At 44.0% G+C, this 15,102-nt stretch overlaps 1 protein-coding gene across 3 annotated transcripts in view; it reads left to right on the plus strand.

The window, feature by feature from the left end:
• The window catches only part of PTDSS2 (phosphatidylserine synthase 2), a 126,012-nt gene that overhangs the window by 70,684 nt on the left and 40,226 nt on the right, over nt 1-15,102 (plus strand). For 2 of the 3 annotated variants that reach the window (XM_088470399.1, XM_088470398.1), the window contains one exon: nt 14,096-14,197. In XM_088470399.1, the coding sequence (XP_088326525.1) occupies nt 14,096-14,197 (102 nt within the window). Of the gene's footprint in view, nt 1-4,840; nt 4,866-14,095; nt 14,198-15,102 lie in introns of all 3 variants that reach the window. The other variant, XM_088470400.1, reaches the window with a different exon arrangement.

Consider the following 15,102-nt stretch of genomic DNA (forward strand, 5'->3'; position numbering starts at 1 on the left):
TTACAAATACTTCATGTCTAAGGGTAGTTACCATCCGGCATTCTGAAAACCCCAGTAGCCTCACAGGTTAAGTGTTGTTTGGGGGTGTGTATGTGTGTGCGTGCGTGTGAGTAGTTCTTGCACCTATAAGGGTTGGAAACACTCCAATAAATGGAGCTTGCAGCATACAAAAAAGAAAAACTGCACCGCCAGCTCCTATATACAGGGGTAGGTGTATTTTGGTTCAACATTAATTAGTTTGGAAGTCGTACATGTTTCTGGATATCAGCAGAGTTGTTTTTATTTATTAGCATTTATATAGCGCACACATTATGCAGCACTTCACAGAGAATATTTCAGGCATTCACATCAGTCCCTGCCCCAATAGAGTTTACAATTTATATTCCCTACTACATGTACACACACAGGCTAATTTTTGTCATAAGTAAATGAACCTATCAGTAAGTTATTGGGATGTAAGAGGAAACCTATGCAAGCACTAGGGGGAGGGGAGACATACAAACTCCACACAGATATGGCCTTGGTTAGGCATTGAACTCATGACCTCAGGGCTGTGAGGCAGTAATGCTAGCCACTATGACAAATGTGCTGTCAGATTACACTAGTCTTATTAGTATATTGAGGAATTGGTGTATTCCACTGATGGCTTAATTCCTAATACCTACTGTGTAACTGTTCCCACCCCTGTCACATAATGCACAGTGTTGTCATTCCCTTAGCAAAATTAAAAAAAGAAAGTGCAGCTAGTCACACACACGGGGGGGGGTGTATTATTATTATTATTTATATGGCGCCACAAGTGTTCCGCAGCACCTTACAAGGTACATAGACAAATAACTAACCATTGACTTACAATACAGGACATGGATAAACATTGCTATATTAGCGACCTTTTACACCCGCATAAACAGCCAGGTGTTGTCCTAGTGGGGAGTAAGAGATAAATTAAATTACAGTAGGGAGAAGCACAAGAGGGTAGAGGGCCCTGCTCGAAAGAGTTTACATTCTTAAGGAAGGGGAAGACAAACAGGAGTGACACAGAATGGGGTAGGCGGGGAGAAAGGAAGATGTAGCAGCAAGTTAGGATGACAGCTGGAAGGTTTTAATGAAGTAGTGGGTCTTAAGAGCTCGTTTGAAAGATTGTAGAGAGGTGCAGAGTCTGATGAGAGGGAGGGAGTTCCAAAGGTGAGGAGCAGCACGGGCAAAATCTTGGAGGCGGGAGTGTGAGGAAGTAATCAATTGGCATGAAAGGCGGCGTGTATTAAGTGAACGAAGAGGGTGGACAGAAGAGTGAAGGGAGATGTAAATGGGAGAGGAATGGGTGAGGGCTTTGTAGGTGAGTGTGAGAGCCTTGAATTGGGTTCTGAAAGGGAATGGGAGCCAGTGGAGGGCTTGCAAAAGAGGGGAGGCAGATGTAGATCGTTTGGAGAGGAAGATGAGCCGAGCAGCAGCAGCATTGAGCACAGACTGGAGAGGAGAGAGATGGGATTTGGGGAGGCCAGCTAGGAGAAGGTTACAGTAGTCCAATCTGGACATGACCAGTGAATGTACAAGGGTTTTGGTAGCATCCTGGGTGAGAGGGTCTGATCTTGGAAATATTCTTGAGATGGAAATGACAGGACTGCGAGAGGTTCTGAATGTGTGGTTTGAAGGAGAGGGAAGAGTCCAGGATGACTCCAAGACAATGCACTTTGGGACTAGATGAAATAGTTATGCCATCTATTAATAAAGAAATAGTGGGACATGATGTTATGTGAGGGTGGGAAGACTATCAGCTCAGTCTTAGACATATTAAGTTTGAGAAATCGCTGGGACATCCAGGAAGAGATTGCAGAGAGACAGAGATACAAGTCAGTAGAGAGGGGGAAAGATCAGGTGAGGAAAGGTAGATCTGAGTATCATCAGCATAGAGATGGTAATGGAGGTCAAAAGAGCTGATGAGTTTACCTAGAGAAGACTTATAGAGAGAGAATAGGAGAGGTCCAAGAACAGAACCTTGGGGAACACCTACTGTAAGAGGCTGTGGGGGGGAGGAGTTGCCATGAAAGGAAACAGAGACGGAACGGTCAAAGAGGTATGACAGCCAGGAGAGCAGTGTCACGTAGACCAAGGGAGTTAAGGATATGCAGCAGTAGAGGGTGGTCCACAGTGTCAAAAGCAGCAGAGATGTCAAGGAGAATGAGCAGGGAGTAGTAGCCCTTGAATTTGGCAGCAAGCATGTCGTTGCTGACTTTTTTAGTTTCAGTGGAGTGGAGAGAACGGAAGACAGACTGAAAAGGGTCAAGGAGGGAGTGGGAGAAAAGAAATGTGGTGAGGCGGTTGTAAACAATGCGCTCAAGGAGTTTGGAGGCAAAAGGTAGGAGAGAGATTGGTCGGTAGTTAGAGAGAATGTTAGGATCAAGGTTAGGTTTTTTAAGAATGGGGGAGACAAGGGCATGCTTGAATGCAGAAGGAACAGTGCCAGAAGAGAGGGAGAGATTAAAGAGGTGGGCAAGATGGGAGCAGGCAGAAGGAGAGAGGTAGCGGGGGAGGTGGGAGGGGATAGGGGAGAGGTGGAAGGGGGGAGGACTGGATAAGGGCCTTAACTTCCTCTCCAGTCCCAGGGGAGAAGGATGTCAGTGTCTGTAAAATGGATGGGGAGGGGTGATCTGGGAAAGGAGGAGGTGGAGAGCTGGAGGACTAGTTGGATATGACGTCCTGACGTATGGAATCCATTTTAGATGTGAAATAGGTAGCAAAGTCAGTGGCAGAGAGCAAGGAGGGGAGACGAGGAGGGGGTGGGCAGAGGAGGGAGTTGAAGGTGGAAAAGAGACTCTGGGGATTAGAGGACAGGGAGGAGATGAGATTTTTGAAATATGACTGTTTAGAGAGGGAAAGGGAAGCACTGTAGGATGACAGCATGAATTTGAAATGGAGAAAATCTGCCTGAGAGCGTGATCTTCTCCACTGTCGCTCGGCGGCTCGTGAACATTTTTGCAGCTATCTGGTGCATTTGGAATGCCAGGGTTGAGGTGTGGATTTGCGAGGGTGAGTAGTGATCGCCGGAGCAACAGAGTCAAGAGCAGAAGTAAGGGAGGCATTGTATAGGGAAGCAGCCTGTTCAGCGCAGGAGAAAGAGAGTATAGGGGAAAGAAGTGAGTCAAGTAGGGAAGAAAAGAAAGCAGTGTTGATAGCTTCAATGTTACGCTTAGTGATGGAGGCTTTTGGAGGTAGAGGAGGTGAAGGAGAGAGGAATAGGTTAAAAGAGAGGAGGTGATGGTCAGAGGGGGGGAATGGGGAATTGGAGTAGGCAGAAATATCACAACGGTGAGTGAATACCAGATCAAGCAAATGCCCACTCGCATGGGAGGGTGAGGAGGTCCATTGGGAGGGTCCAAATGAGGAAGTGAGGGTGAGTAGTTTGGAGGCAGCAGATTCTGTGGGGATATCAATAGGAATATTGAAGTCACAGAGGATAATAGAGGGAAGGTGTGAGGAGAGAAAGTGAGTGAGCCAGGAAGCAAAGTTGTCAAGGAACATGGAGGGAGGGCCAGGGGGACGGTAGATGACAGCTACTCTGAGGTGTACTTGTTGGAAGAGGCGTATAGCATGAACTTCAAATGTGGAGAATGTAAGGGATGGTTCTGATGGTATATGTTGGTGTGAGTAACCAGGGGATAGAAGGACCCCAACACCACCGCCATGGCGACCCCCATTCCTGGGGGTGTGGGAGAAGGTGAGGCCCCCCATAAGAGAGAGCTGCAGGAGAAGTGGTGTCAGAGGGTAAAATCCAGGTTTCAGTAATGGCAAGGAGATTCAGGGAGTTGGAGATGAAAAGATCATGGGTGGGGGGGGGCCAGTTTGTTACAGACTGATCTGCCCCACTGAAACAGCCTAGCGGGACGCTAGTCACATCTCAGATGCAGTGAAGGCGCTGCGGAACACTTGTGGTGCCATATAAATAAAGGATAATAATAAAAGGCGCTTGCAGTATACCAGAGGTTAGGCTGCAACTCTTGACTGCCCAGGAATTGGTCTTATGCACGAACAAAGTCACAGATTAGGCACTTGGTGGAACTTGGCGTGAAGAGAAACCGTACTTCCCACTGCGCAGTATATGCAATCAATGCAGTGCTCTCATTCTCAGTTGTTTTATGTGAATAAGACACACTTTTTGAGCAAAATATAGGCTTGGGCTGGGTGAGTATGCCGATAGGGGCTGTTTGGCGCAAATTAAGCAACTGTAAAAAAAAAGGCTACATCTGTACATAAAAAAATGTCAGTTTCCTTATATAATCCATACGCCTACAGCAAACACACAGAATCTTTTAGCTGTTTTTTTTTTTTTTTTTACTTTGTTTAGTCTTTCAGCCCAGAAAATTTTTGATTGGTTGTTGTCTATAGCAACTTATGAAATTCTTGGCATGATGTTTACCTATTTCTTCTATTCTTAAGAACAGTTTTGTCCTAACAATGTTAGACTTCTCCGTTGTGTTTAGCTGCGTCAGGTCTTGTAAACCTGGGCCAGTCACACTATAGTTTGCTTAACGTTCTGCATGCTTTGCAGAATTAGAAGTTCAAGGGCACCTTTTACTCCTGTACATGCCATACAGGTGAAAAGGGAAAACCAACAATAAGCTCATTATAGACTGCTAGGAAGTAATTTTGCTAGGGAAGCTTTTTACTTTTTATATTTCAGAAGGCTGACGAGTGCCTCTAAGTAAGTTATCAAAGAACATAACCTGGGAAAGGGCCAGTGAAACATATATATCCCCATCCTTGAAAATTGTTTAATAAAGATGTTTTTTTTCCCTTCTTCCCCTTGTATTACTGTTTAATTCCATTATGCTGCCATTGCTAGGAACAGAGAAAAATAAAAATTATAGGTAAGACTTTTAAACCCATAAATAGACAAATACTGCTTTAGATGCCGCCGGCTGTTTCAAAGTTGTAATTGCATTGGTTAAAGGCGTTAGAAGGCTTTAGTATGCTTTGTTGTATAGACTTGTACCTCTTAATAGACATTGCTGAATTTGCTTGTCTCTAATGCAGTATAACAGTTTTAGTGATATTTAGCCTTTTGTATGGCACAATTTGCATTTTATGTGGCACTCTAATCACGTTTTCAAATTTAATGGGGCTATAGGTTGTGAAAATAGATCGTTAATGGTATGACTACGGTTAGGATATATATATGTCACACACACTCGCTGAAGTATCTGGCTTTGCCTGGTTTTAAATCTTCCAGTTATTCAGTTAGGCATCTCAGACCAATTGCCACCCTTCTATGATGTTTTTTCATCCAGATCCTTCCAGTGGAAGCTCCAGAACAGGCTCCCCAGGTCAAAGTTCTACCTGGCGTAGTAAACCAACGGGAGGTTCGACCAGGACCTCATCCCCCTAGTATGTCTTCCAATGTTACCACTCTGAAGTTTTTGTCCAAATCCATCCAGTGGTAGGCTCAGAACAGCCTCAAACTTCTGCCCAGCGTACACCAACAGGAGGTCTGGCCGGGACCCCACCCACCCTAAAATCTGGCCAGGAACCAACTGGACCACACTCTGTTGGTTTCATCCCACTCTGTGAAAGGGTGTCAGAGAACACACACACACACACACACACACACACACACACACACAGCCATAAATATTGGGACATTGACAGAATTTTCAGATTTTGGCCTCTATTCACCACCACAATGGTTTTGAAATGAAACAAACAAGATGTGCTTTAACTGCAGACTTTCAGATTTAATTTGAGGGTAATTACATCCAAATCGGGTGAACGGTGTAGGAATTACAACAGTTTCAATATGTGCCTCCCACTTTTTAAGGGGCCAAAAGTAATGGGACTATCAACTCAAAAGCTATTTCATGGACAGGTGTGGGCTATTCCCTCATTATTTCATTATCAATTAAGCAGGTAAAAGGTCTGGAGTTGATTCTAGGTGTGACATTTGGAATCAGTTGCTGTCGACTCTCAATATGAGATCCAAAGAGCTGTCACTATCAGTGAAGCAAGCCATCATTAGGCTCAAAAATCAAAACAAACCCATCAGAGAGATAGCAAAAACATTAGGTGCGGCCAAATCAACTGTTTGGAACATTCTTAAAAAGAAAGAACGCACCATAGAGCTCAGCAACACCAAAAGACCCGGAAGACCACGGAAAACAACTGTGGTGGATGACAGAAGAATTATTTCCCTGGTGAAGAAAAACCCCTTCACAACAGTTGGCCAAATCAAGAACACTCTCCAGAAGGTAGGTGTATATGTGTCAAAGTCAACAATCAAGAGAAGACTTCACAAGAGTGAATATACAGGGTTCACCACAAGATGTAAACCATTGGTGAGCCTCAAAACAGAAAGACCAGATGAGAGTTTGCCAAACAACATCTAAAAAAGCCATTACAGTTCTGGAACAACATCCTATGGACAGATGAGACAAATATCAACTTGTACCAGAGTGATGGGAAGAGAAGAGTATGGAGAAGGAAAGTAACTGCTCATGATCCAAAACATACCACCTCATCAGTGAAGCATGGTGGTGGTAGTGTCATGACGTGGGCATGTATGGCTGCCAATGGAATTGGTTCCCTTGTATTTATTGATGATGTGACTGCTGACAAAAGCAGCAGAATGAATTCTGAAGTGTTTCGGGCAATATTATATGCTCATATTCAGTCAAATGCTTCAGAACTCATTGGACGGCACTTCACAGTGCAGATGGACAATGACCCGAAGCATACTGCAAAAGCAACCAAAGAGTTTTTTAAGGCTAAAAAGTGGAATGTTATGCAATGGCCAAGTCAATCCCCTGACCTGAATCCGATTGAGCATGCATTTCACTTGATGGAGACAAAACTGAAGGGAAAATGCCCCAAGAACAAGCAGGAACTGAATACATTTGCAGTAGAGGCCTGGCCGAGCATCACTAGGGATGAAACCTATCGTCTGGACATTGCAGAGAAAATGATAGGGTGTAAAGCAGGTATTCCCCAAACTCTTAAGAGCAGAGCCTGGGCCTGCCAGGCAGCTGGAGTATGGAAGATCATCTTTAAACAGAACAGGATATATCCTCCTGCGTTGTGGTGCCGGTCGCCAGTGTGTATTTTATGGTTGTCCTGGCCAGATTGTGACTAGCCCTGTCATAAATAATCTTTAAAAAAAAAATAAAAAAAAAAATTAATTTTTGAGTTTAACTTTTCACCGCATATTAGAACAATAACATATCAGTATCACACAGAGTATAAGGGGTGACATTTCTTAATTTTTTGAACCAAGCGTTCACCAAGTACAGACACAATACATAACCCCTTGTACCAACATAGACGGATAACACGCCGTAAAACAGATACTTTACACAACAAACCATTTCTAGTGGGGAGGGGAATACAAGACAAAGGATAGAAGGGGAGGGAAGCACAGGGGCTGGGGGAAAATAGTGGGGAGCAGAGGTCCTGGTGTCAATTTTATGTGTGGTGTAGTAGAAAAAAAAAAAGACCCAGGCCGAACACATTAGCTCTGTGTCCTGCATAGTAGCTACATTGTAGGGAGTTCAATGCACAATATTGACATGATTTTCCAGAATAGCAAATCGCACTTGTTGGCATTGCAGGGAAAACTTGCAATGTTGGTGCTACCGTAAATGGCGGCACTTCCTGCAGAATAAAATGACCCCCGTTGTCCTCTATGCCCATAATTATTTCCCTGCAACTGACATTAGTCTCATCTTAACAGCTAGTGTCCTATTTAAGTTCAGTGGCCAACAGAACTACATCATGCCCCTACATATTCTGTGTCCACTTGATTTAGCTTTTTCAGCATGCCAGACCCATCTACCACATACATCAGGGATATTCAACATGTGGCCTTATAACTGCTGTGGAGCAACAAATCATCCCAGCTTGCCCTGCCACGATTTTAGCACACCTTAATAGTAACACTGTTGCAGGGCATGCAGGGGTGTGTAGTTTAACAGCAGCTCGAGGGTGGCATGTTAAATACTCCTGACATAAATGCTTGTGCCAGTATTCATTTACTGCTGCCTTGTTACCATAGCCTTGCAGGAGTTCAAGAAATCTCCTCCAGCCTGGTGCATAGATTACAAGCTGTGTCGCGTGCCAATAAAATACAACCTTCTTTAACCACTGTAATAGCCCTTTTGCTGCATTTTCTATAACCATATACTTCACACTGTGGTTAGTGTTCATGCCTGATTAGCAGAGATTCATGGGGCTTCCCATCTTGTAGAACTAAGGTGTTTACAGCAGTTATTGGTTTCATCGGCTGAAATGAAGCTGGAGAGAGGTCCTTTGAAAACTGTGTCCTCTATTTCCATCATCCGTATCAACTATTGGAACTATTTTTTGGTTAGAGTCCACACTATACAAAACCACAAGATTCTATTTGGACAGCCTGTGTTTAGAACATGGATAGCTAGTACTAAGTGCCTGTTTTTACTTGGTGGAGATGGCTATTGCTTCAGTACCCAAAATAGCCAAGAAAATGTAGCCTATTGAGTTACTAGATTGAAGAAATCCCTGAGTGCACTGCTTTAGTTGATAGTCTGCCATGAATTTTTAATACCATGAAGCTTGACATGTCATTTTAAGATCAGGTGATGTGACTATATTGGACTAAACTTTTAAGCTCCGTACACACTGAGGGATCGGACAACGATCAGATATCGTTGTCTGATCGTCCTGCATGTTCTGGATTTTCGATATCGAACATCCAGTACATGCACCAACCCACTAAACAACTATAACCCGCGATCGACTATCGTGGGTCCCTATAGTAACCAGGATAACCTGATCGATATCGACCAAGTTGGCCTGCATGCACAGGCGATGGTCGATATCGATCATCCGTGCCCGTGCATCAACCGTCGTTTGGGGGTTGGAAGGGCCCAAAAACAGGACGATATGATCAATAGTGATATATATTGATATTGTTATCGTTCTTATCGTCCTATTACATTTGACTGTGTACGCACCATTACTTATTCCCCCTATACGTTGGGCTTTTACTTTTGTATGTATACAGGAGTAAAGCATTGAAACTTGATGGGATAAGAAATTCTGGTTATTTGGCAGATTCAGTTAGCCATGGTAAAATGTTAGTTTAGTGCTGCTTGACATAACTCGCTTATTGCGCGGTAATTTCACTTACCGTGTCTATGGGCTCGATTCAATTGAATGCAAATTAAATAGCGCCGGGAGGGAGCTCCCGGAGCTATTCAATTCAGCGCGCTAAGGATTTCTTCTCACACCCCTCTAGGGGGGTGTGCAGAAATCCGACAAAAGTGCAGGTGCGATGCTGTATTCTGCCCTTAACGCTGCGGAAACAGCATTGCGCCAGGCAGTTTAGTCTGAGAATGCCCGTTCTCTCGACTAAACACCCTGTTTAAGACGCAAGGGACGGGAGAACGGGCATTCTCAGACCTAATAACGCGCTGAATTGAATAGCTCCGGGAGCCCCTGCATGCGCTATTTAATTTGCGTTCAATTGAATCGAGCCCTATACATGCTTTTGATTAATGCACATTTCAATTGGAAAAAGCTTATCCCAGCGCCTTTCTATGATGTTAGCTGTGCTAAGTGTGGGGAAAATGGGGAAATCAGAGTGTACCCTAAAAAAGTACAAACTTTTTTGGGGTACAGGCTGATTTTATCATATACTTTTATTGCATAACAGTATAGAAGTCTTAGTGGCCAAAAGCAAAGTATTTGGGGCTGTTAAAATGTGTGAAATGGCATTTCTTTTAGTAGTTTTTTCACGGTTATTAAAAAAAAAAAATAGAAAGCGAGTGACTTTTGGCAAATGAATGCTCTAGATAAATTTGGGTTGCATAAAAAGGTCTGTAGACTTGTAATTTTTTGTCATTTTTGCAACTTAAACACTTGTTTAACAACTGTAACTCCCACCTGCAAGCCTAAATACACCTGTCCCATCAATACAACATCCCCATGTACCTGTCTGTCATCATTTAACCCGTTATTCTCCCTTTTGTAAAATATCACCCCAAAAATGGCGTCATTATTGCCAATTTAAAAAAATTCTGAGTGCCTAATTAATCATTATGGGGGTGTCCTGTGGTTTCTGAACCAAGTCCCAACATTTGTAAATTAAAATGGAGATTTTCCCAAACATGTCGTCTGCTTAGGAGCTGGGAAGAAAAACCTGCATCAAATGCTATGGAGAGTTAACGTGGCTTAATTTGCAGGCCAAATGAATAGCAAAACCTTTGCGCCAGGCTGCGTTAAGTGGCATATAGATGCGATAACCTCTGTAAACGCATTATCGTAATTAATTTTATTCCCTTCTTACGTGATTATTCTGAATATGGCAGGAAACGAATTCAGTGTCGTGTGGGACAACGTTTGTTATTTTGAAATGGACGATGCTGAAATTTATGGCTTGAAATACTTGGAATGGATTTATTCTGCATTGGTTGAGCTCTGCTGTAGGTTTCTCTAAGCACAAAGCAATGTTTCATAGCCGTGTATAGGACAGTGCGGTTTGTTGCAGGAATCTAGGTACGGAATACGTTCGGGATCCCGGCAGTCGCGATGCCAACGACTACTTTACATACGCCGGTCAGAATCCCTGCGCTGGCATCCCAACTGCCTGGATACCGAAGATAAATAGCGGGGTTCGGGGAGGGTTAGGCATCGGAGAGGGGGAGGTTAATGTCAGGCAGCGGGGAGGGTCAGGGTAGGGAGTGGGGGAGGGTTAGCATACCGACCAACAAGTGTCTGTATGCTAACCCTGTCGGGATTCTGACTGCCGAGATCCCCAGCATTGGCATTCCGTAACCAACCCCTAGGTACACAGCTAAACAATCCTCAGAGTTCATGAGCTAAGACATCCTGACCCGTTCATGAGATATACAGAGCACGTGATCTCATTTTAAGGGGATCTGTTTAGTTGAATAAAATCTTATTCAAATGTTGGATAGCCGGAGTACGCTGTTAGCCATGGAGTATATACATGAGCCTTTGGTCTCCCCTTTTCAGCACAGTTTCTGTAGTTGTGGACATGCAGTAATTCTGTCCAAGTGTGTCATTTATTATCATACGTTCTGGAGAATAAAGCTATTTCATTGAATGTTCATATCTGACTATAAGAACAAGAGAGCCATTCCTCTGAGTGACACACCACAGTCTTAGAGAAATTCCTCAAAGGCTGTGTGTTACTGAGCTACATACAATAATGTCAACTGGAATGTTTATGCTAAAATTTCCCTAAACTGTTATTAATTATTTATTACCATTTATTTATATAGTGCACACACATTACGCAGCGCTTTACAGAGAATATTTGGCCATTCACTACAATGCAATTACAATTTATATTCCTCACCCACACACAATTTTGGTTTAATTTTTGTCAGGAGCCAATTAACATACCAGTATATGGAGTACCTGGAGGAAACCCATGCAAGCACGGGGAGAATATACAATCTCCACACAGTTCGAGCCATGGTGGGAATCAAACTCGGGACCTCAGTTCCGTGAGGCAGCAATGCTAACCGTTACACCGTCTGTGCTGCTGCCTTTTGTTTTGTTACAGGAGGTTGCCATGTTAGCAGAGCGGTGCTACTGTAGACTCTCAACAAATGACTGCATTTCTGCAGAGCAAGTCTGCAAAGCTCTGTCTGTAGATTTGTGAATTCGTGAGTGGGCAGGGCTAAAGATTTAACACAGCTGTCTCTAGTCTCTGCTGTTGTGCCAGGTCCCACTAAGATACTAACCTGTAAATGTGAGAATAACATCGCCTGCAGTAGTAGTAGTGTAAAATTTAACACTGCAATGTTTTTGTCCTTCATCACTTGACTTTGGATTTTAGTCATCCCTTAAATGCATCCTTAAGTTAATGATTAATGGCATGTTCTGTCTGAAATATGAATGAGGTTATCAATGTCATATTTACAAAAGCTGTAAATTGAAGGTACCTTGGCTTATACAAAGAAGCGTTTCCTGGAGCAGTTATCTTGAGATTGATTACTTAAGGGGCCTAACCATTAGGCGACCTGAAAAACTGAACGACTAGCGTTCAGTCCTTCAGGTCGCTGGGTGTGGTGCCCGAAATGAACGTCATTCAGTGCAGGAGACCGACCTATCTGAGAACATGCAGAACCTGACGATCGTCGTCACGTTGACCAGCATGTTCCACAGATAGTCTGTGTCGGCAAGGACCCAGTGTGAACGCGCATCGCTGGTCCTTGCCGGCTATCCATTAGACAACTTTCTGAAAGAAGCGACCAAAACCAGGAGGTTTTGGTCGCATCGTTCAGAAAGTCGTCTAATGGATAGGCCACATGGAGCGATATAGCGGCCGATGCAACGGATTGGAACGATATCGTAGTTATATCATTCTGTGTGTGGGCATGATATAGTCCACTGCGCGCTCCCGTGGAGTCATCCATCGCTCCTCCAGATCTTTCTGTATTCATAAGATCTGGAAAATCGAGGAACGATCCCATGCTGGTCCATGCAGGGGGGGTCGGCGTATCGGGCAGTCGTGCAGCGGATCGCTCCGTATGTGGGGACTGCCCGATATGTCGGCCGGCGGATCGCATCGCTGGGTACACATTGTACCGTGTGTACCCAGCTTTAGAGCTCTTTATTTGCCTGCTGATTATACTTTGTAATAATGGTGTCGTCCATCAAATTCCCCACCTCTTTAACTTTCATGGTCTTTTATTATTTTTTTTATGCTTGCATTGTCTGACCCATTGCAGACAACTCGGTCAGCCATTTATCTCCCTGCTCTGATCCTGCATGGGTAAGGTATTTGGGTGGGTAGAATCTCCTACATGTAATGTGCTATATTTCATGGTTACATTGTTTGTAGTGAAACTAATGCCGGGTACACACTAGACCACAGGTTCTCAAACTCAGGGCCTGATTCAGACACGCTCGCAAGCGGGTCGATGGACGGCCAGTGGGCGTGTGCGAGCCCCGGAGCGAGTGAGAACTTCACTCGCTCCAGGACTCGCTACAAAACGGGGCGGCTGTCGATGTTGCCGTTTGTGGGCGGACCTACTGATATCATCCGTGATGTCAGTAGTGCACTTCCTGCTCTTAGAGCAGGAAGTTCACTCGGGCTTGAGGGAGCCGAGACCCTACCACAAGGTCTCGTCGCAAGCCCGAAGGTCGCGATAGTCGTGACCATCTCCAGGCCGCTCGCAAAAGCTGTGGGTGGTCACTCGCAAAAGCTGTGGGAGACTGATTTAAAAAAAAAACAAAAAAAAACAATCCATCCTGATTCAGAGCGTGCGCTCGCATATAGCGAGCGCCTCTGAATCAGGCCCTCAGTCCTCATGACCCCAAGCAGTGCATGTTTTCCAGGTCTCATTACAAGTGAAATAATTAGCTCCTTCAGTGGAACTTTTAAAATGTGCCTGTGAGTAATGCATACACCTGTGCACCTGCTAGGTGACCTGGAAAACGTGAACTGTGTGGGGTCCTGTGGGCAGAGTTTGAGAACCACTGCACTAGACGATATGTGACGACACATCTGGTATATCGTCTAGTGTGTACCCTCAATGTAGCCAATGATGCACGCTCCCATGCAGGTCTGACGGGCGACTGCCACGTCGTTGCTCCCGACATCGGCAAGTGTTTATGCACTTGCCGATGCCGGGACCCCCACTGGGTCCCATCGCACGATAGGTTCGCTGGGTTCACATCGTTAAATGTGTACCCAGCTTTAGCACCTACGGCATTGTATACGAAAGCTGCATCGATAAACCAATGTAGCGATCCATAATGTACCTTACCATTCAGGCTCGGAGCAGATAGTAACTGCAGGTTAGGCAAGTCTGTAAAAATAACATCATGGGGGGTACAGGTAGGACTAGTTAATGCCTTTATCAGCTGATCTATATTTACTTGCACATCTGCATAGGTGAAAGTCTGTGATTTCCAGATTAGTAGAGCTAAAAGGTGACAGCCCCACTATTTTAGAGATAAAGAGCATTTAAATGATCTGGCTACAAAATTCTGATTTATGGTTTGAATATGATGATGAATGACTGATGTGTGGTGTTGGTGTCCTAATCTAACGCTAATGTTTTTTTATTTATTTTTTTCTCCATATATTTTATAGGAGAGCGCACACATTAACCGTACTATTTATCCTCACGTGTTCCTTAGTATATGTCACATTACTTGAAGAAACACCTCAAGACACAGCCTACAATATAAAAAGGTACAGTCTTCTAATGCTCCTATTTACACACATTTATATGTTTGTATATCTGAGAAATCTAGTGTCATTAGAAGCAGATTTGTATTTTCTATATTTTCATAAAGACAGGAAAATGGTATAAAACTGCTGACGTGTGAATGAGCCCCTCTTACGGTTATGTATTTTGCTTTTGCTTGTATGGTTTTCACATTTAATGATTTTTCTGTTAAAATGGAAACTAGGATGACTGTGGCCGATCCGCCTTCCTATCTGAGGATTGGAAAGTGTTACTAATCGTAGGCCTGATGTGTTTGATGTCACAACTGGATGGGCATGTGCCCGCCAAGTTGTGAGGTCACCGGCGGCCACTGCAGAAAGTGTGCGGGTGGCTGACAACCGTACACACACAACACGACGTGCCAATATATCTGCAGATATTATCGGCCATTGGCTGTGCTGCACAGCTGATGCTGTATGTCTGTGAACAACGTAATTCACAGACATAACGCTGGTACACACCCGCCAATGCACCCACGATACATCACCCAGTGTGTGCCCAGCATTAGAATCTGGAGTGCACGCCGATGGTTAGTTTGTTGTAAAATGGGTAACGCTTCAGTTGTTCTTTACAATGTAGGTTTGATTTGTCCATTTTCTGATGGAGATTTTCTCTTTCTGAATATGTAAATACTGTACGTTCAAGGTCAAAGTGCTGGCAAGTTTATCCTATTGCAAAACATTGACACAGGAACTGAAAGTAACCTGAAGGCACTTGGCAAGCTAAATCAGTTATGTAATGAGGCTGTGCTACAGTACATGTTAGGTAAGCTTTCCTTAGTATACTGATTCACCTTTCTATGCTTGTATAGCTGTCGGGTAAGCATACATTACATGATGCACAAAAGAAACAAACCTAAAATTTTTTA

The sequence above is a fragment of the Taudactylus pleione genome, unplaced genomic scaffold (assembly GCF_031769625.1).
Source record: "Taudactylus pleione unplaced genomic scaffold, aTauple2 ptg000100l, whole genome shotgun sequence".
NCBI lineage: Eukaryota > Metazoa > Chordata > Amphibia > Anura > Myobatrachidae > Taudactylus > Taudactylus pleione.